This window comes from Pogonomyrmex barbatus, unplaced genomic scaffold, assembly GCF_055798465.1.
Source record: "Pogonomyrmex barbatus isolate J1 unplaced genomic scaffold, ASM5579846v1 scaffold10, whole genome shotgun sequence".
NCBI lineage: Eukaryota > Metazoa > Arthropoda > Insecta > Hymenoptera > Formicidae > Pogonomyrmex > Pogonomyrmex barbatus.
The window spans coordinates 8028847-8050943 of NW_028297099.1; the positions used below are offsets into that span (position 1 = coordinate 8028847).

The window sequence follows — 22097 nt, forward strand, 5'->3', positions numbered from 1 at the left end:
TTAGTAAACAAAAATAATTATTTATGATGCATATGTATATTGGCGCACAATTATATATCTTTTTTTATAATTATCATTTGTATAATCGGACACGAACAGTAATTATACAGTAATTATATAGCTACAGAATTTTACATAAAATTAAATACTGTCGACTTGTAAAAAAAAATCATTAAAATTTTAAAAGCGTGATCTATTCAAAACTCTTATAAAATACTAAGGAGATGGTATTTGTAATAGCAATGATAAACTTTTTATTTCATTAGAATACACTTCTCTTATAAATAAATTTATTATTCACGCAGATTTTTTTATATATATTGCCATATGCATATCGCAATGGTAAAATGGACTTTCAATGGACGTGGAGATTTCTTACTTACTAGAATTTCTACACATTTGTCGAAGAGAGGTATGAAATTTGCTGGTATATCATTCTTCTCATTTCTACAAACAGATATATACCAGCCGAAGAAATATTTTATATAAGTCAAGATTGAATTACCCTAAAACGAAAATTGTCTTCCTTTCGAATAAGTTGATCGTCATCAGATTTACACTATCCTCTGTTCAGCACCAATTAAGGACCTTGCCTTCTTCCTGCCCAACAAAAGATTTCGTAACTCATGCCGTTTTACCTACAGCATTTAAAATAACGTATATTCTTTTGAACATTTAATTATCACGAATAAATTTGACAAGCAAAAAAAAATATTTAAAACCTTGTTACAAAAAATGTTTCTGAATTATTTTTAATGATTTTAAAAGATAAAAATTATGCAATGATTCAAAAAAGTAAGAACTGCTTTTGTCATTGAAAGTCACGATTAAAACTATGGATCCCATAAAGAAGTTGTTGAAATACCTGTATTATATTTAACCATTTATCAGCAGATACACTAAGATATTCAAGTTCTTCATTTTTCACGCAATCTGTATTCATAACGATTAGCGCCTTAATTTTATATGTCCTACACATTTTAGCAATATCGTCTAAATTTGATGGTTGATCGGCGAAGGATGCTATAATTATTAGGCCTTTCTGTAATTCTATATCCAGCGTATATATGAGCTCCTTAATCATTCCGGAAACATCGTCTAAATCTGGAGGTTTTGAGAGATCAATCTTTTGCTGAATATCATAATAATCCATCAGATAGATACGGAATTTTACTTTCAAACAATTCTCGTGTACTACTCGAAAACATAATTATTTTGTACCGCAATACATTTATTGCTTTTTAATTTACCTGCAAATGACTTTGTCAGATAAACGGAAGATTTAGTATCAGACAGCAATGAATTTTTGTTATACAGCCGCAGAGGATGTTTATCACTCCGATTGAACGTCAACATTTTGAACACATCCGGACTAATCCACTCATCGAAATTCATATTAGTCAAACGCGGGAATTCATAGAAAATAGTCTAAAAATGTTAAATATTGTATATCATAATATCGAAATTAATTCCATTTTATCTAGAAAACAAATCAGCGTATACCTGCAAGCTATAATGGTTGATCGGATGAAAATGGGAAAGGTAAAAATCATCTTGTATTCTGATTGAACTTTCTATCGAATTTCTATGCAAACTAGTAACAGCGATTTGATATATATATATTTATATTTCGACACGCTTTTATCGCCGTATATTGACTTCATTAATTCATATAAATGTTTCAAAATAAACTATATATAGAAAAGAAATCATGATGAAAATAGTATAGTACAGATACATTTGTCTTAATACTTGATTGAAACTTTACTTGCCTGATTATGAATGCGCGCATTACATTGCTGCACGAAACAACACCGCTCTATGTACGGCAGTGCTGTTTCAATAAAAATTTTCTGATTATCGTCTGACAAGAGTTTTGCAATGTGGTAGGCGATGCTTGCTAAAGAAATCATACAGCTCGGTCGATTTTTTATACTCTGAAAATATATGAGAATATACTGAGTATATACTGATTTATTGAATGCCGTGAAAACAGGAAGATTTGAAAAGCTTTTGTTATTATATTATTATAAAATTCATTTCTATTACTTTCTCAAAAAGTGACCATAATTCCTCATGCAGATCGCTATTCTTTACCAAGATTCGTATCATCAACCATTCCTGCATCAATCTCACGCTGGAGTGGGGATTACTTTCCGTGTAAATGAAATGACACAGGTGTTTGCATACCAGAAGAATCAATTCCTATAATCAATTATCGTATATTAATATTGTAATCGGGTAGAAGACAATTTAATTAATCATCAGTTTAGCTTACTTTATTCAGGACTGGTTCGAATATTAATAAAGTTTGCATTTGTCTGTGTTGCACTTTGTATAAGGGCAAACGTTCGTACAATTGCAAGTTTTTGTTTTGTATCAATTCATGGATTACATGCTGCGCGAATGTTTCTGCGTCCTTTACTACTGGATGACTAAGTACTTTATGTAACATTATAATCGTTTCTGCTCTAATTGCGACACAATTATTATAATCTCTATTAACGAAACATCAATGCATTATTTAGAATTTATTTTAATTGAAGGCAATATATTAAAGGCAACATCTTAAAGGCAATATATTAAATCTTTTATATGAATATCCGGCATATGAATGTCCGGCTGCATCACACTTAATGTTCATATCAGAATCATTTCATGTCTTATTCATCAAGTATTAATGAAGAACAAACAATAATCGCGGGCGTTGCGAGCGTTAAGTGGAACGCATCGATCAATAAACAAATACTTACAACGTGAAAGTATTCTCGGAATAATCCTGTTTCAAGTGCTTGATAATAAACAAATCTTCCTGATCGTAAACTTCGTGGGCAGAATAATGCATAATACCATGAAAGAGACAAGTTGCTAGTAGTTCTTCTGATACTAACATATTACCTACTTTCAAGTGTCCCAGTTTAGAAACTATTATCGTATTATCGTATTTAGTTTTGACATAGGGATTCTTCCCTTCGATAAATAAGAGATATGCTGTAAAGCAAGGTTGATTTATATATTAATATTATTAATATTATTATAGATTAATATTTTAAGAATAACGATATGTGTGTATATATACATCTTTTTTTTCGAATAAATTTCCGGTTTACCGTTTTTGTGAATTTCGCCGCGTTAGGTGAGCGCAAAAAATTATTGTTAATGATAACTTCCATAAGACTTTGTATCGCTGTCCAGAAAATATTGTCCTTTTCATTATTCATAATACACGTAAAATATTTTTTGAAGATAAACATGCAAGTTTCTTTATTCTTCATATATTCATTATTTTCTTCGCACATGAACTTATCAATTACTATTCTTAATATTTTTGCAATTTCAGGTACATTTTCTGGTAAAAACTCGAAAAACTGTTGCAGATAAGACAGCAATGTACCAATGGAAGTCCCAAGTGTCTTTAGAGAATTATTTACGAGATATTGATACACAAGTCTCGAAAGAAGCAAGAAATATTCTGATATAATTTTTTTTTCCCTTAAATTCTCCACTTTGATATCTCGACAAATATTCTTTGACATCGACAATATATATAAAATATCTTTCTTGTAATTATTCAAACAATCTGGGTATATTTCCTGGGAGAGATACAAAATGTGCAAGGTCGTCTAATTCTTACAATACCATAAGTTATATTCATGTGTATGTATATATATCACATAAAATTAAATGTTACAAACTCATATATATATATATATATATATGTGTGTGTGTGTGTATATGTATGTATATACATATCTAATATCTATTTCTTTTATTAATATAAATTAATTATAACTTCTAATTATCTTTTATTTCATTTTAATTTTAAAATAAAAAAGATGAAAAGTGAGCATACATGCACCAACAAGAATTAATCCGCGATTAAAGATGATTTACATTATAAATGATTTACAGTATAAATAGAAATATATATTAAGATAACTCTGATTTTGGTCGTAGTCAAGAACTAAATTTTTTACATAAAATTTATGTCAATTTTGCCTAGGCAAATATTTCAATGGTAATCGTTTCAATGTGAAGTCCTGATTTTCCATATTAAATGCGTTCAGAAGATATAATTCGATTTAACATTGCGTTATATTTGCTGTGATGTCTTTACATATCGAAACTTGAAACAGCATTCCAATTAATAATAGCAGAACGAGTACATGCGAAAGAACGTTTTAAGGAAATTTCTCGTTCCACGAGTTCTCTTCGTGAATTTGTCTTGCAAAAGAGATCACGATATAAAAGATATATAATAGAAAACATGACTTGTAAGATTGAGGTATATGATTCGTATTTTCATCTCCTAAATTAAAAATTTTTGAAGAAATCAGATTTAGAATTATGAACCTTTTAGTCTGAATCACGTGGGGTTTTTATCTGATTGATACGATTTCTATTCACACATGTTTATTCTAAGAATCCTTGTTTAATACTCAATTAAGAAATATCAAGAAATATCAATGTTCTTTTACTAAATTGAAAGTATTGAAGGTAAATTTCCACTCCTAATTCTCTTAAATTTTATATTCCTATTATTTCCTTTTTTATTCCTTGAATCTGAACGTAATCGAAATGCCTTCAATGCTAAAAACAACCGAATTCTCATCACGTTACGCTCGTGAATCGAATGGATTGAATACAGACAATTTCGGTTATTTCAGTCTTAAGAAAGTAAACCGAGTTTATTAAATTATCGCACGAGAACTACCAATCATTCGAATCATTTTCCCGTTATTCCTCTCGTTCTTCCTCGTTTATTTCACGATCCGATCGCTCACTTGTTGGTGCATGTATGCTCCTTACTGCATAGGAAGGACTGATAATATCATCGCGATTGTACATGCATTAGATGTTATCAGCTAATGGTGATCACAGCGCAAGGCACAGAATCGATTAGAGTTGGTAGCAAGAAAATTTAACCGAAAGTTTTAAAGAACTGACGCCATAGACACTAAACAACATATCCGCAATTCCCAGTACATATCCAGAATTCTCAAGATTGTTCCTATGGGTTGGCAGATCAATCGTTATCCTAATGTCACAATATGAGACTATTTGCCATTATTTTAGTAGATGAGAACATATTTTTGCTTCTATGTCGGAAACGGAATATTTGAAAGCACATGGCTGAATATGATATATTGTGTATCCAATCTCACACATATACAACCCTCTAAATTATAGATCCGCTTGTAAAAGTAAAGGTCTAATATTTCACTTTTAATAATTATTGCCACTATAAAAAAAACCAAATAATATGTATATATATCTTGGCTAATTTAAAATTTCATTCTAAAAAAAATCATTTAAATCATTTAAACTCATCAATTCAGAACTCCTTTAAAATAAGAAAGATGGCATTTGTGATTGCAATAATAAACTTTTTATTTCAGTAAAAATACATATATCTTGTTAACTCGCAAAATTATTATGACATCTGCTTTATATTAATGTCATCAGCTAGTCGTGATCGTAGTGCAAGGTGCAGCGCTATGACGTCTGCTTTATATATTGATATATGCATATCGCAGTGGTAAAGTGAACACTCAATGGGCATTTTGTATTTACTTGTAGAATTTCTACACATTTATCGAAGAGAGGTATAAAGTTTACTGGTATACCATTCTTCTCGTTTCTGCAAACAAATTTGTATATACATTTGCCGCGATGAAACATGTTATATATAAGTCAAGATTTAATTACCCTAAAATGAAAATTGTCTTTTTCTCCAACGGAGTCGTCTTGATATCTACACTATGGATTGTTCTTTCAATACCAATCAAGGACCATCCTGCGTTTTTTCTGTCCAACAAGAATTTTTGTAATTCACGTGGCTCCACCTTTAGAGAATTTAATATACATATATTCTTTTGAACGCAACCGTATATATTCTTTTTATTACAATTGATAAACTTGCAAACAAAGAAATATTTAAAATATTCTAACAAAAGATATTTCTGAATTATTTTTAATGGTTTTAAAAGATAAAAATTATGCAACGATTCAAAAAAATAAGATTCTTTTACATCATGCTATTGAAAGTCATGACGTTAACAATTAAAACTATAGACCTCATAAAGAAGTTGTTGAAATACCTGTATTATATTTAACCATTTATCAGCAGATACACTAAGATATTCAAGTTCTTCATTTTTCACGCAATCTGTATTCATAACGATTAGTGTCTTAATTTTATATGTCCTACACATTTTAGCAATATCGTCTAAATTTGATGGTTGATCGGCGAAGGATGCTATAATTATTAGGCCTTTCTGTAATTCTATATCCAGCGTATATATGAGCTCCTTAATCATTCCGGAAACATCGTCTAAATCTGGAGATTTTGAGAGATCAATCTTTTGCTGAATATCACAATAATCCATCAGATAGGTACGGAATTTTACTTTCAAACAATTCTCGTGTACTACTCGAAAACATAATTATTTTGTACCGCAATACATTTATTGCTTTTTAATTTACCTGCAAATAACTTTGTCAGATAAATGGAAGATTTAGTATCAGACAGCAATGAATTTTTGTTATACAGCCGCAGAGGATGTTTATCACTCCGATTGAACGTCAACATTTTGAACACATCCGGACTAATCCATTCATCGAAATTCATATTAGTCAAACGTGGGAATTCATAGAAAATAGTCTAAAAAATGTTAAATAGTGTATACCATAATATCGAAATTAATTCCATTTTATTAATTCCATTTTCTTGAAAACAAATCAGCGTATACCTGCAAGCTATAATGGTTGATCGGATGAAAATGGGAAAGGTAAAAATCATCTTGTATTCTGATTGAACTTTCTATCGAATTTCTATGCAAACTAGTAACAGCGATTTGATATATATATTTATATTTCGACACGCTTTTATCGCCGTATATTGACTTCATTAATTCATATAAATGTTTCAAAATAAACTATATATAGAAAAGAAATCATGATGAAAATAGTATAGTACAGATACATTTGTCTTAATACTTGATTGAAACTTTACTTGCCTGATTATGAATGCGCGCATTACATTGCTGCACGAAACAACACCGCTCTATGTACGGCAGTGCTGTTTCAATAAAAATTTTCTGATTATCGTCTGACAAGAGTTTTGTAACGTGATAGACAATGCTTGCCAAAGAAATTGTACAGCTCGGTTGATTTTTTATACTCTGAAAATATATGAGAATATACTGAATATATACTGATTTATTGAATGCCGTGAAAACAGGAAGATTTGAAAAGCTTTTGTTATTATATTATTATAAAATTCATTTCTATTACTTTCTCAAAAAGTGACCATAGTTCCTCGTGCAGATCGCTATTCTTTGCCAAGATTCGTATCATCAACCATTCCTGCATCAGTCTCACGCTGGAATGATTACTTTCCGCATAAATAAAATTACACAAGTTTTTGTATATCAGAAGAATCAATTCCTATAATCAGTTATCGGTTATTAGTATTGTAATCGCGTAAAAGACAATTTAACTAATCATAAGTTTAGCTTACTTTATTCAGGACTGGTTCCAATATTAATAATATTTGCATTTGTCTGTATTGCATTTTATATAAAGGCAAGTGTTTGTACAACTGCCAGTTGATTTCACGTACCATTGCTTTGATTACAAACCGCGCGAATGTTTCCGCGTACCCTATTGAATGGCTAAGTACTTTATGTAACAGTAGAATCGTCTCTGCTCTAATTGCGACACAATTATTATAATCTCTATTAAGAAAACATCAATGCATTATTTAGAATTTATTTTAATTGAAAGCAATATATTAAACCATTCGAATATAAATATCCGGCTACATCATATTTAACGTTCTCAGAATCACTTTATGTTATTCATCAAGTATTAAAGAAAAAAAAAAAAAAATCGCGGGCGTTGCGAGCGTTAAGTACAATGCATCCAGCAATAAACAAATACTTACAACTTGAAGATATATTCAGAATAATCCAGTTTTGAATGCTTGGCGATAAACAAATTATGATGATATTCAACACTATCGTCACTATGATACATAATGCCATAAAAGAGACAAGTTGCTAATAGTTCTTCTAATTGTAATATATTACCTACTTCCAAGTGTGCCAGTGTAGAAAGTATTATCATATTTAATTTTGGGATTTTTCTCGTCAGTAAACAATGGATATGCTGTAAAACAAAGTTGATTCATAGAGTAATATTTTAAAAATAACGATACGTGTATATATATATATATTTTTTTTTTTTCGAGTAAATTTTTGGCTTACATTTTTTATGAAATTTGTCGCATCAGGTAAGCGCAAAAAATTATTGTTAATGATAACTTGCATAAGGCTTTGTATCGCTGCCCACAAGATATTATCTTCTCTATTCTCCACAATACGACTCAAGCTCACATCAAAAATACCCATAACAATTTTTACATTGTCCATATATTCATCATTCTGTTCGCACAAAAAATTATCAATTATTCTTCTTAATATATTTGCAATATCAGGGATGTTTTTTAGTTGTATAAACTTAGAGAATTGTAGCAGATAAAACAGCAACCTATGAATCGGAATCGTCAGAGTCCTTAGAGAATTATTTACGAGATACTGATATATGAGTTTCGAAAGGAGCAAGAGATATTCTGCTACAATTTCTCTTCTTAAATTTGTCACGTGGCGACTTTGACAAATATTCATCGACATCGTCAATATATATAAAATATAATTTCTGCAATTATTTAAACAGTTCGCGTTTACTTCCTGGGAGAGGTATAAGATGTGCAGTCCATATAGATATTGCATAAATTCGACTAGATTTAAATTCGATTGTAAGTCGTTTATTAAATTTCTACTTTCCCTTTGCAATCTTTCTGCGTAACTTTGTGTGTTCCGCGTAACTTCCACTGATATAAAACTAAGCGAATTAAGATGCGAGGCTACAATATTTGTATATTTCCTATATTGTTTACATGACAGTTTCATAGACATTACTCTCATATTTTCAATTAAAAAATTAAACGTGGTTTTTACATGTAACGATATGAATTTTAACATGTCTTCGTTTTGAAATCCTCTCATGCTAATGTCTATTAAATATGATATGAATTTTGTTGCGTTGATTCTTTCGAGGATATCATCACTCGTGTTCCAAATATTCAATAAATGATTCAATGACATTATAGCGGGACATTCACTGTTTTGCTGCTGGAATATAAGATTAGCATCATGTAATAAACATATCATCATCGCAAATGTTTTAAGATTTAGTTGTGGAGTTTGTGGTGTTAAATATTCCGTACAAGTGTCATTTATAAACTCTACTGCTGTTTCGTCCGACAAAATACATGACAACCATGTCGTTATAACGTTCCAAGAATCAGTTTCTCTCGCGAGACAGGAAAAGGTACCTAGAATATCAGCAAGTAATGATAGATCGTCTATTTGGTGTATGTAATTAGGGATTGCTTGCAAGAGTTCGTGTTGAGCTGCGATATGTGATATGGAAGAGGACTCGCTTAGATTTTCTTCGACTAATAATTTAATGCTTTCCAATTCATCAGTTTGCCAAGCGCAATATTGTATCTCCTCTGGTGAAAGTATTTGTAACGCATGCATTATATAAAATATTGCTATGGGCTCAGACACGTAGTCGTTAACGTTCATAATAAATTCCTGAAATAAATTACTTTTCTGCCCTCGTTTGAAAAATTCCGCGAGTTCCCCCACAATTCCAGGACAATCCTCGACGGATTGACACTCATAGAGAAATGTGTTGTTTAAAGTATTTGTAAAGATTTCGAAGAAGTGAACATCGAAAATGGCTTCATCTAATTTAAGAACGTGTGATACACCCCACTTTGTAACTTGAGTGTTTTTGTGCTTCAGAGCCTTCTCAAAAATGCACCGCAACCACGTAATGTCGAAACATTTGCAGATATTGTGTTTCTTGTTCGCTTCTATTAGATCTGTCACGTGAGTTAAGGCTGGCATTACCAAGTCATCCTGTTCTTGTTCTAATGCTTCATATACCAGGAAGAATTTTTCCTTAACGCAATCCGCCGACGGCGATATAATGATTTGGTTACAAATGAAAGGTGTAATTTCTGCCTTCGTGTATTCCGATGTTATTAAATTTGATCTAATATTTTTATTCAAAGAATTGACCGCTGTTTTCATTATGTACAGAGCTTGCTTGCGGCATTGTGGCATGGACGATGCTAATCCCTCAAGTATTAAAGTCCAGAATGTATTCTTACGATAAATGTCACGTTGAACATAACTTACGGAATCGAATGATAAAAAACATATGTCTGCCATGGAACTCAAAATAGTGACAATACGATAATACGGTATATCAAGTTGAGAATTCAGGTGCATAACATACTTCCACAGTGGACGCACAATATCGTTCCATGGAAAAATATCTATTAACTTGGAAGATATTGAAGCCAATGTTTTCCACTCAGGATTCTTGTATTTCTCTATCCACGACTTCAAAATCTCTATATATGTACCACTAGGATTATACATATCTGGATCAACAGGTCGCAAGCGAAAGAATTCTAAAAGATATTCTACTATTATCATATACATAATTCTTGAATTGTAGTTTGCAAGGTAATCGTTATATAAGCAAAGAAAATTTTGCGTGTATTCCACACTGAAGTTGATATCAAAGTAGAGTATCATTTGAAGAATGATTATGTCACACTGCAATAGAATTTGCGACGTGGTTCGAAAATAATTTGGCGGGAAAATCTTCCTCATGCTAGGGAAGGTGTCCTTGATGGTGGAATATTTGCCTATTTTGTTCAACTCGATCGGTTTTTTGTTTTGGCTATATGTGATTTGATATTCGTAGCATAGCGACATCTTATATTGCTTGAGTTTATCTATATCTAATCTCACCTTAGTCATCTGCTTTTTAAAAGACATTATCTCTTGATACAGTTCGTCCTTACATTTATTAAATACATTTGGTAAAAATTTGATTTCTGTTATTGAAAATTGCATGTAACGATCATGTAATTCACTTTGCTCGTTTATTCTGTATGTTTCCATTATAATCGATTAAATTATATAAAAATTATTAAGAAGTCTGTAATCTCTTAATGCAGTTCAAGGGCACTCTTTATTTTCGTGCAATCTCTGTTCATTTTTTGTAGAAATTCTCAGTTTTATTCTGAAAATGTATAGAAATTTTAATAGTACAGCGAAGTCGCATGTTTACAAAATATCTACATAATCATAATTATGTCACAATACTATACTTTCAGTTATAAAAAGGTATTTTTACTTACCATTATAAATTTAATTGTTTCCCTTTCGATATTCGAGATATTCGAGAAGTTACTTAAGTCTCGAACGCCGAGATTACACGTGAGGAGTGTTTTGATTTCGTCAAACTTGGAATGGATCACAGACACAAAAGGAAAGAAAATTTCACCGTGCAATAACGCTCTCTGTTGTCGAAATAAGAAACAAGAAAAACAAAACAAGTTACAGATGATATTAGAAGGAGCACAAATAAAATATTTTATTTTTAATTGCCACGTTATTGTTCATTTTCATTAGTGTTTCTTAATTTTAACTTCTGCTTAAATTTCACTTATATTTTCTAATTTTTAATATTAAAGAAAGATGAAAGATTAATTAAATCGAGATTATATCTTAGAGATTTAATCTACATCAAATTGAATATATATCGTACTTTCTGTACTTGAAATTAAATTTGTGTTCACAGTAGTAGTCATATCTTGCGATTCTGATTTTGAGGTCTAATTTCGAAGGTAATTGAAGAATGTCGGTGTTATCGACTATTGATATAAATTGTTTAAATAAGAGCATTTTTTATTGTACGCGCGCTTAATAAATAAAAATACATATTTGTGATATGTATATTTACTCAAAATTATATCTTTTTTTTCTATAATTATCACTCGTATAATCGAACACGAACAGTAATTATATAGCTACAAAAAGAGAATTTTACATACATTAAATATTACAGCTCATATATATATATATATGCACATATTTATATCTATTATATCATATTTCTTTTAGTATAGATTAATTTTAATTTCTAATTATTTTTTATTTTATTTTAATTTTAAAACAAGAAAGATGAAAAGTAAATTAATCTGCGATTAAAGATGATTTATCATTGGTAAATAAATGAAAATATACTAAGATAACTTTGATTTTGATTGTAGTCAAAAACTAAATTTTTTACATCAAATTTATATCAATTTTTCCTAGACAAATATTTTAATGGTAACCGTTTCAATGTGATTTTCCATATTAAATGCGTTTAAAAGATATAATTCGATTTAATACATTGCGTTATATTTGCTGTGATGTCTTTACACATCGAAACTTGAAACAGCATTCCGATTAATAACAACAGAACGGGTCACCCAGATTTGACCCTGGGTTTGCGGATCAATCGTTATTCTGTCACCGTGAGGCTATCATCAATATCTTAATAGATAAGAACATATTTTTGCTTCTATGTCGGAAAATGTATTTGAAGTTGCTACGCATGATTGAATGATATATTGTGTGACCAATCTCACATATATAATCCTCTAAATTATAGATCCGCTCGTAAAAGTACAGATCTGATATTTTTCTTTTGATAATTATTACCACTATAAAAAGAACCAAATAATAAGTATATATATATCTTGGCTAATTTAAATTTAATTCTAAAGAAATCATTTAAATTATTTAAATTGAAATTCAATTCAAAACTCCTTTAAAATATCAAAGATGACATTTGTGATTATTTGCAATAATAAACTTTTTATTTCAGTAAAAATATATATATCTTGTAAACTCGCAAAATTATTATGACATCTGCTTTACATATTGATATATGCATGCCGTAATGATAAAGTGAACACTCAATAGGCATTTTGTATTTACTTGTACAATTTCTACACATTTGTCCAAGAGAGGTATAAACTTCGCTGATATACCATTCTTCTCGTTTCTGCAAACAAATTTATATATATACACTCGCCGCGATGAAGCGTGTTATATAAGTCAAGATTTAATTACTCTAAAACGAAAACTGTCTTTCTCTCGAATGTTGTCGTCATCAGATTTGCACTATGGGTTGTTTTTTCAGTACCAATCAAGGACCATCCTGCCTTCTTTCTGTCCAACAAGAATTTTTGTAATTCATACGGCTTCACCTTTAAAGAATGTAAAATATTGTATAGTCTTTTGAACACAACCGTATATATTTTCTTTTTTATTACAATTGATAAACTTGCAAACAAAGAAACTTTAAAATCTTCTAACAAAAAATATTTCTGAATTATTTTTAATGCTTTTAAAAGACAAAAATTATGCAACGATTCAAAGAATTATGGTCTTCTTATGTCATGCTATTGAAAGTCATAATTAACGATGTTTAAAATTGTGGATTCCAAAAAGATGTTGTTGAAATACCTGTATCATATTTAACCATTTATCAACAGATATATTAAGAAATTTACGTTCTTCATTTTTCACACAATCTGTATTCGTAACGATTAGCGCTTTAATTGCAAATGTCTTGCACATTTTAGCAATATCGTCTAAATTTGCAAGTTGATCGACTAAGGATGCTACAATTATTAGGCCTTTCTGTAATTCTATATCCAGCGTATATATGAACTTCTTAATCATTCTGTCTAAATCTGAAGGTTTTGAAAGATCAAAAAAATCTTTTGCTGAATATCATAATAATTCGCCAGATAGATAGAGGATTATTACTTTCAAACAATTGGCGTGTATTACTCGAAAACATAATTATTTTGTATCTCGCAACATATATATTGCCTTTTTAATTTACCTGCAAATGACTTTGTTAGATAAACGGAAGATTTAGTATCAGACAGCATTAAATTTTTATTATATAGCCGCAGAGGATGTCTATTACTCCGATTGAACGTCAACATTTGGAACACATCCGGATTAATCTCACTCATCGAAACTGATATTAGTCAAACGCGGGAATTCATAGAAAATAGTCTAAAACTGTTAAAGAGTGTATATGTTAAATAGTGTATACCATATTATTGAAATTAATTCTATTTTATCTTGAAAACAAATCAGCGTATATCTGCAAGCTGTAATCGTTGACTGGATGAAAATGGGAAAAGTAAAAATCATCTTGTGCTCTATCTGAACTTTCTATCGAATTTTTATGCAAGCTAGTTACAGCCGTTTGATATGTACATTTATATTCTCACTCGAGCCACGCTTGATGCAATCTCTCCTGTCGTGCTCCAGGAGGATTATTTGTATATTTGCCAATGGCGTTGGAGGGTGTCGCCGCTGCAGTTCGACCTGCATCCATCGAGTGAGAGACCAACATCGCTCTGGAGTACCGGTCGTGGGGATTCGAGAAAATATACATATATATATATATATATGATATGTATATGTGTATATGTGTATATATGTATATGTGTATATATATATATGTATATGTGTATATGTGTATATGTGTATATATGTATATGTGTATATGTGTATATATGTATATGTGTATATGTGTATATATGTATATGTGTATATGTGTATATATGTATATGTGTATATGTGTATATATGTATATGTGTATATATGTATATGTGTATATATGTATATGTGTATATATGTATATGTGTATATATGTATATGTGTATATATGTATATGTGTATATATGTATATGTGTATATATGTATGTATATATGTATGTGTATGTCATTGTATTGTTGACTTGTCCTTCTAAACACGTTATTGCGATAAATGTCATCAGGTGCCTCGGTAGTCGAACGGATAAGACGCCTGCCTAGTAAGCAGGAGATCCAGGTTCGAGTCCTAGCTGAGGTGGCATTTTTTCGCAAAATAATTTGGAGTTTTCATGGTTTCTGGTTCGTGGTCGGGCCCTGCCGTGGATACGCGATATTGTCCCATGAAAAAATATTTATCAATTTGGGAAATATCCGAAGTTCAATATTCTTGGAAGCCAGACTCCAGGATGTATGTCTGTACTTATATATAATATCATAATGTTCGCATAGAACTAAAGTGGTGTATATTTGAATTATCAGACAGCAAAAATTTTTGCAAAGATATTTTTTACTATCTCTATATACATACATCTATATTTGTAGTCCTCGAAATGTGTCAAAAATGAGAGAAGAAATTTTTCAATATATACCTTGCTGAAGCTGATATCAAAGTAGAGTACTATTTGCAGAATGATTATATCACACAGCAGCGAAATTTGCGATAAGCTTCGAAAACGACTTGGCGGAAAGACCGCCATGCTAGGAAAGGTATACTGATGGTAAGATTACCATCCGTTTTTTTTTTTATTTTGCTCTGGTTTTTAGTTTGATTATAATATGTGGTTTGATATCTGTAACGTAGCAACATCTTATAGCGCTCGAGTTCATTTATATTCAACTCCTCCTTTGTTATCTCACTATTATAAGACATTATCTCTTCATGCAGCTGGTGGTTGCTTCTATTAACTGCACTTAGTAAAATTGTAATATCCGTTATTGAAAATTTCATATAACGCTCATGTAGTTCACTCTGCTCGTTTATCTTGTTTGTTTCCATCGTAATCGATTAAAGGTATATGAAAATTATTAACAAGTCTATGGTATCTTAACGCAGTTCAGGACACTCTTCATTTTCGTGTAATCTTTATTTGTACAAATTCTCAGTTTTAGTCTAAAAATGTATAGAAATTTGAAAGCTACAGGGAAGTCTGGTATTTTCAAATCTGATATTTATCAAATATCTACATCATAACAGTCATATAAGAATATAATTTCAGTTGTAGAAAAGTAATTTTTACTATTATAAATTTAATTGTTCCCTTTCGTGCGTGATATTCGTGAAATTACTTAAGTCTCGAACGACAAGATTACATGTGAGGAGTGTTTTGATTTTGTCAAACTTGTAATGGGTCAGAGGAACAAAGGAAAGAAAATTTCACCATCCTATAACGCTCTCTGTGGGTCGTCGAAATGGAAAACGAAAAGCAAAATTAGTTATAGAAGTATTAGAAGAAGCACAAAAATATTATTTTTCATTGCCACATTATTGTCCATTTTCATTAGTGTTTATTGATTTTAATTTTTGTTTCTCTTTATATTTTTTAATTCTTGATATTAAAAAAAATGTAAAATTAATTAAATCGAAATTAAATTTAATCTACATCAAATCGAACATGTCGTACTTCCTGCACTTGAAATTAAACAGATTTGTGATTATAATAGTAGAATGGGAAAAGTAGTGCAAATTATTGAGTGCTTCGAAGCGATTATATATGGCGATTCAAATCTGATTTTGAAATAATTTCGGAAGTAATTGAAGAATGTCAGTGTTATTGATTATTGATATATTTATTATTGATAAATTTGAAATTTGTGATTGTTTAAATAAGGGTTTTTTATAATTTTATGTATGCGCGCTTAGAAAATAAAAATACCTATTTGTGATATGTATATTGACTCAAAATTTTTTTTTTCCACAATTATTACTTGTATAATCGAACACGAACAATTAAATATTACAGACTCATATATATATATATATATATATTCATATATATTTAATTGTATGTAAAATTCTCTTTTTAGCTGTATAATTACGGTTCGTGTTCGATTATACAAGTGATAATTATAGAAAAAAAAAATAATATATATATATATATATATGTGTGTGTGTGTATGCACATATTTAATATCTATTTCTTTTATTAGTATAAAATTAATTTTAACTTCTAGTTATCTTTTATTTTATTTTTAAAATAAGAAGGCTGAAAAGTAAATTAATCCGCGATTAAAGATGGTTTATATTGGTATAAATGGAAATATACTAAGATAATTCTGATTTTGATTAGTTAAAACCTAAATTTTTTACATCGAATTTATATCAATTTTTCTTAAGCAAATATTTCAGTGATAATGCAATGTGAGTTTCTGATTTTCCATATTAAATGTTCTCAAAAGATATAATTCGGGTCTCGATTTAATACATTGCGTTATTTGCCGTGATGTCTTTACATATCGAAATTTGGAACAGCATTCCGATTAATAAAAGCAGAACGAGCACATGTGAAAGAGCATTTCAAAGAAATTTCTCGTTTCACGAATTCTTTTCATGAATTTATTTTACAAACGGCATCGCGATAAAGATATATAATAGAAAACATGACTTGTAAGATTGAGATATATTAGTCGTATTTTCATCTCCTATAGATTTAAAATTTTTAAATAAATCAGATTAGATTTAGTATTATGGAACTTTAGGTCTGAATCAAGTGGGATTTTCACCTGATTGAGTCGATTAGTATTCACACATGTTTATTCTAAAAATTCCTGCTTCAATACTCAATTAAAAAATATCAAGGTGATCTTTCATTAGTTGAAGGTAATTTTCTGTATTAAATTTTTTATTCCTTATTGAATCTGAATGTAATCAAAATGCTTTTAGTGCTCATTTTTTTTACCTTTTTTTAAATCTTTAATTAGCTCATCACGTTACGGAATCGTGGATCGAATCGATTGAATAGAGTACAGTTAGTTTCGGTTATCTCAGTCTTAAGAAAGTAAACCGAGTTAATTAAACTATCGCACGAGAGATATTAATCATTCGAACTAATTTTTCATTATTTCTCTCGCTTACATTGTAATTCGATCACCTACTCGTTTGTGCATGAATAGCTCCGTATTGCGTAAGGAAGGACTGATAATATATTATCGCGTATGTCGAGATTGCGCATGCATCGGATATTGTCAGTTAGTCGCAGTGCAAAACAGCGCACGGATTACCATTAGTAGCAAAAAAGTTTAAGCAAAACGCAAGTTTTGAAGAATGGACGCCAGATGCTAAAAGATATATTCGCAATGGATTCTCAAAATTGATCCACTATGATTAATAATTGTTGCTATTATAAAAAAAATGAATGAAACACATGAATATACATGTGAGTATAAAATTCGAATTAGTATATATATATATATATATATATATATATATATATATATCTACTAATTCGAATTTTATACTGAAAAAAAGATCATTAAAATTTAGAGTGATTAGTTCAAAATTCTCTTCTAACATATCAAAAGCATTAGACAAATATAATTGCAATGATAAATTTTTTATTTTATTAAAAATACATTTGTTTTACAAACTTGGTGATTTATTATTAAGAGATATTCTTTCGTTCAAAATAATTACTATTTATATATTTATATATTTATGTTTTGTCATATGAAAAATAATTACTATTTATATATTGCCATATGCATATTGAAATTCTAGAATCAACACTCAATGGATGTTTTGAAGTATGAGTCACGGTTAGATATTGTTTTTTTATTTCTACACATGTGTCGACAGATATAAAATGTGCTGGTATACTTCCATCCTTCTCGTTTCTACAAACAGATTTGTTATACAGTACATTAAGATTTACACACACACACACACACACACACACACACACACACACACACACACACACACACACACACACACACACACACACACACACACACACACACACACCGGTCTTGAAAAAATGTTATATAAATCAAGATTTAATTACCCTAAAATAAAAATTGCCTTTTTGCTGAACATTATCCTAGTGATATCTACACTATTTTCTGTTTGTGCAGCACCAATTAAGGACCATCCTTCCTTCTTTCTGTTCAACAAGAATTTTTGTAATTCGTGCTGCTTCATCTGGAGTATTTAAAATACCATACATCCTTTATTAAAACATTTAATTACTATTGATAAACAAAGACTTGACGAGCAAAGAAAACATATTTAATATTTTGTTGCAAAAAATATTTTCAAATCATTTTTCATGATTTTAAAAGATAAAAGTTACACAATGATTTAAAAAAATGAGATCTGCTTATGTTATGATGTCTATTGAAATCACGATTAATAAATAACTTTTATTTTATATGTTAAACTTATACTAACTTATACTAACTATTTTATATGTTAAAATAAACTTTTATTTTATAAGTTATGAATCCCAAAAAGAGAAGTTGAAATTCCTGCATCATATTTAACCATTTATCAGCAAATACAGTGAGGTATTGAAGTTCTTCATTCCTCACACTGTAATCTGTATTCGTAATGATTAGCGCTCTAATGTGAAAGGTCTTACATATTTTAACAATATCGTCTAAATTTGGGAGTTGATCGACGAAAGATGCTACAATTATTAAGCCTTCTTGTTTTATATCAAGCGTATATATCAACTCTTTCACCCCGGAAACATCGTTTAAATCTGGAGTTTTTGAGAGATTAATCTTTTATTTAACATCATAATAATTGGCCAAATTAATATTTAACTTTACTTTCAAACAATTTGCATGTATTATCGAAAACAGAATTATTTTATATTCCACATGTTTATTGCTTTTCTAATTTATCTGCGTAACATAATTACTCTATGTACGTAAATTAATATGTACATTAATTTTGCTATTTCGCATATAAACTTATATATTAAAAACCAGAAACTGAAGAGAATTAATCCTTAGTTAATCCTTAATTAATCCTTAGAATCTTAGTTTTTTTATATCAAAATGTCTTATACAATGTCTTTCCACTAAAAATTTAATAAAAAAAAATATTAAAATTAAATCAGTTAACACTCTTAGTTAATATAATGAAAATAATAACTCCTAATAAATCAAATACCTGGGAGAGTATTCTCATTTTTTGTCTAAAATTCTCATTTAAGTTTCTTCAATTATTAGAAGGTGCAACATGAAGCAAAGTAGTTTCTAATTCAGTAATCCGATGTCGCAGGGATGAATTTTCATTTGCGTAAGTTAAGAAATGTTTCTGGAGTGCTCTAGAAAAAATAAAAAGGTAATAAAATCATTAAAAATAATACGATACAATTTCTTTAGTATTAAAAATACATACAAGTACTTAGAATCTTCTTCCCGTAAGTAGTTATCACTCTCTGCAAGCATGTGTTCAAGCTGCTTAATTTCATTCTCTTGCCACAATATTTTTCTAAAAAAACAAAAGATGAAAGATAGAAGATGTGTTAAAATTAAAATATCAATAAACCTTGTCAAATTGAAGGTACAGTTATTAGTATTACTAGTGCATTATTACAGAATTATTAATTTAATCATTTCTTATACATCTACATGTATACCTGTTGACAGCTTGTCAGCAGACTGAGAAAAGGTATAACAAAAATCAGTTTAAGCAATAAGCTGCTAATACTAGATTAAAATTATATGAGATAAATAATATATAAATAAACGTACTTATGAACTTCGCTCCCTGCTTTTAATTTATTCATTCTTTCTTCTAACGTATCAGTTTCTAAATTAATCTCTGTTGTATGATTCCTTAACTTGTCGATGATCGAATTTTTCAGACTGATCTTACTTTCTATTTCTCGTACTTTCTGTCTAAGATCATAATTCTGTATATCAAGAGATTTATTTTTGGCGATGTAATGCTGGACATCCCTTTCTTTCTCTAAAACTTGAAATTTCAAGTCATCAATTTTCTCTTGCAAGGATATATTCCCTGAATTATCCACATTCAAGTTATCAGTTTCAGTCAATGAGAAATGAACTTTGTGAATTTTATCACTTGTCGTTACACTACGACATTGCGGACAGGTCTCCGAGCTGCAAAGTATACACGTGTAAAATTAAGATTATTAAATTAATTAAGTGTAAAATTAAGATCATTAAATTAATTAAGATTCAATTAATTTGTTATCTCCTTTACAGGCAAAATTGGAAATTTCACAATAAGATAATGGATTTTTTCTTAAATATTTGTAGCGATAAATTTTGAATTTAATCGAGTCAATCATTACTGAAATACTGAGATACTGAGGAAAATGTGAATACGTTTTATCACAGCACCTTGCATATGATAGCTATGATGCACGTAACTATTTTCATCAATGTATTGGTTATAAATATTGTGTATATACAACTTTATAAAAATAACTAACAGAATAATATAGGATTATTTAACACAGAATCATTTAATAGTTCGTATAAATAGATAAAGATAAAGATAGTTAAAATAGGATATATAATTCATGACAAGATTTTTCTTGCACTAGATTATCCAAGATTACATTAGGGTAGAAGCACCCTTCAATTTTATCCGGTAGAACCTTACCAAACCAAAAAATTTACCTTTGCAACCACTGTGACAGGCATTGGAAATGAAACAGATGTCCGCACGGAGTGGAAAAGATATCGTCGATTGATATCTTTAGGACACCGCGACAAATAGCGCAGATCAAAATCATCTTTGAACAGTATGAACAACAATAAAACGTTCAAACGAGAACTCCGCGTACATAGTACATCCGCTTTTACGCATCAAATAATGGCTGCGTTCAGCGAAAAAAGCAGCTTTACAATTATCGTAAAAATCTTTGATATGATTGGTTTTTCCCCATAGTAAAACTTAAGAAATTGGCCAATCATAATCGACTTATGAAAAAATAATTAAAAGCTTAAAACTTACGTATCTATTGTGGACCGAGACTAGGACAGTTTTAAGTATTATCTTTAGATATTATCAACCAATTAGCAGAACAGCATCTTAAGCATCTTAAGATGCTAATTGAGGACGGTCTTGAAATAAGAATCGGTTATGAATTCCAATCTAAGGCTATGTTCATAAATTCACTGCCTGAAAACATATAGTTTACGTAACGTATTTTATAGATTTTCAGTACTGGCAGTGAATTTACGAACACAGCCTAAGTCGTTCCAAAATTCCCTGCGTAAATATACAAAGTATCCCGAAATTCACAATTATAAAATATTGGACCAGTATACTTTGATTGGTATTGATGTGCGCAAGTGTCCAATCCGATTAGCCACTAAACTTATATATCTTAAAAACTAAAAAAAAAAAAAAAAAAAAAAAAAAAAAAAAAAAACATACAAATAATTTCATCACTTAATTTCTAAGGAAATTTTTTGCTATAATATTTTGAGGCATAAATTTCGGAACCTCACCCTCCGACAACGCCCAAACTTTTCCAAGGAATTCTATCGAGAAGAGAATAGCAT

At 29.7% G+C, this 22097-nt stretch overlaps 4 protein-coding genes and 1 non-coding gene across 14 annotated transcripts; 1 reads left to right on the forward strand and 4 right to left on the reverse strand.

Annotated features, from left to right (window-relative positions):
- Nucleotides 1-17: 17 nt before the first annotated feature.
- Nucleotides 18-3622, reverse strand: LOC148937911 (tRNA (guanosine(18)-2'-O)-methyltransferase TARBP1-like). 4 transcript variants are annotated; one of them, XM_089070367.1, is made up of 8 exons: nt 2754-3622; nt 2279-2498; nt 2050-2205; nt 1773-1937; nt 1504-1691; nt 1251-1428; nt 866-1104; nt 18-638 (listed from the first exon to the last, which is right to left on the reverse strand). In XM_089070367.1, exons 1-5 carry the CDS (start codon nt 2891-2893, stop codon nt 1575-1577), a joined length of 798 nt encoding a protein of 265 aa, XP_088926493.1. In that variant the 5' UTR covers nt 2894-3622; the 3' UTR covers nt 18-638; nt 866-1104; nt 1251-1428; nt 1504-1574. The 4 variants fall into 4 exon arrangements, with proteins under 4 accessions (XP_088926493.1, XP_088926496.1, XP_088926494.1 ...); XM_089070370.1 differs by lacking the exons at nt 1504-1691; nt 1773-1937; nt 2050-2205; nt 2279-2498; nt 2754-3622 and having other exon boundaries at nt 18-447; nt 506-600; nt 1251-1424; XM_089070368.1 differs by lacking the exons at nt 1504-1691; nt 1773-1937; nt 2050-2205; nt 2279-2498; nt 2754-3622 and having other exon boundaries at nt 18-447; nt 506-638; nt 1251-1424.
- A 1744-nt stretch (nt 3623-5366) lies between these two features.
- Nucleotides 5367-11706, reverse strand: LOC105426612 (tRNA (guanosine(18)-2'-O)-methyltransferase TARBP1-like). 5 transcript variants are annotated; one of them, XM_089070357.1, is made up of 12 exons: nt 11294-11706; nt 8271-11175; nt 8098-8172; nt 7949-7986; nt 7523-7739; nt 7297-7449; nt 7020-7184; nt 6753-6938; nt 6487-6664; nt 6102-6340; nt 5710-5846; nt 5367-5641 (listed from the first exon to the last, which is right to left on the reverse strand). In XM_089070357.1, the coding sequence occupies exons 2-12, from the start codon at nt 11052-11054 to the stop codon at nt 5497-5499; spliced, it is 4317 nt and encodes a 1438-aa protein (XP_088926483.1). In that variant the 5' UTR covers nt 11055-11175; nt 11294-11706; the 3' UTR covers nt 5367-5496. The 5 variants fall into 5 exon arrangements, with proteins under 5 accessions (XP_088926483.1, XP_088926482.1, XP_088926484.1 ...); XM_089070356.1 differs by having other exon boundaries at nt 5367-5435; nt 5498-5641; nt 7949-8172; nt 11294-11702; XM_089070358.1 differs by having other exon boundaries at nt 7949-8172; nt 8271-8447; nt 10902-11175; nt 11294-11661.
- Nucleotides 11707-12109: 403 nt separating this feature from the next.
- LOC148937912 (tRNA (guanosine(18)-2'-O)-methyltransferase TARBP1-like) lies at nt 12110-14435 on the reverse strand. The gene is made up of 5 exons (XM_089085559.1): nt 14226-14435; nt 13840-14024; nt 13455-13684; nt 13059-13195; nt 12110-12990 (listed from the first exon to the last, which is right to left on the reverse strand). The coding sequence occupies exons 2-5, from the start codon at nt 13973-13975 to the stop codon at nt 12846-12848; spliced, it is 648 nt and encodes a 215-aa protein (XP_088941685.1). The 5' UTR covers nt 13976-14024; nt 14226-14435; the 3' UTR covers nt 12110-12845.
- Nucleotides 14436-14793: 358 nt separating this feature from the next.
- On the forward strand, nt 14794-14865 carry TRNAT-AGU (transfer RNA threonine (anticodon AGU)). The gene has a single exon. It is a non-coding gene; the product is annotated as a tRNA-Thr (tRNA).
- Nucleotides 14866-18141: 3276 nt separating this feature from the next.
- On the reverse strand, nt 18142-21473 carry LOC148937914 (E3 ubiquitin-protein ligase TRAIP-like). Of its 3 annotated transcripts, XR_016137880.1 has the most exons (6): nt 21207-21464; nt 20310-20681; nt 19954-20046; nt 19723-19879; nt 18608-18744; nt 18142-18437 (listed from the first exon to the last, which is right to left on the reverse strand). XR_016137880.1 is itself a non-coding variant. In XM_089070470.1 (5 exons), the coding sequence occupies exons 1-4, from the start codon at nt 21320-21322 to the stop codon at nt 19771-19773; spliced, it is 690 nt and encodes a 229-aa protein (XP_088926596.1). In that variant the 5' UTR covers nt 21323-21463; the 3' UTR covers nt 19313-19630; nt 19723-19770. The 3 variants fall into 3 exon arrangements, 1 of the variants encoding a protein (XP_088926596.1); XM_089070470.1 differs by lacking the exons at nt 18142-18437; nt 18608-18744 and adding an exon at nt 19313-19630 and having other exon boundaries at nt 21207-21463; XR_016137881.1 differs by lacking the exons at nt 18142-18437; nt 18608-18744 and adding an exon at nt 20195-20216 and having other exon boundaries at nt 19736-19879; nt 21207-21473.
- Between the last annotated feature and the right edge of the window lie 624 nt (nt 21474-22097).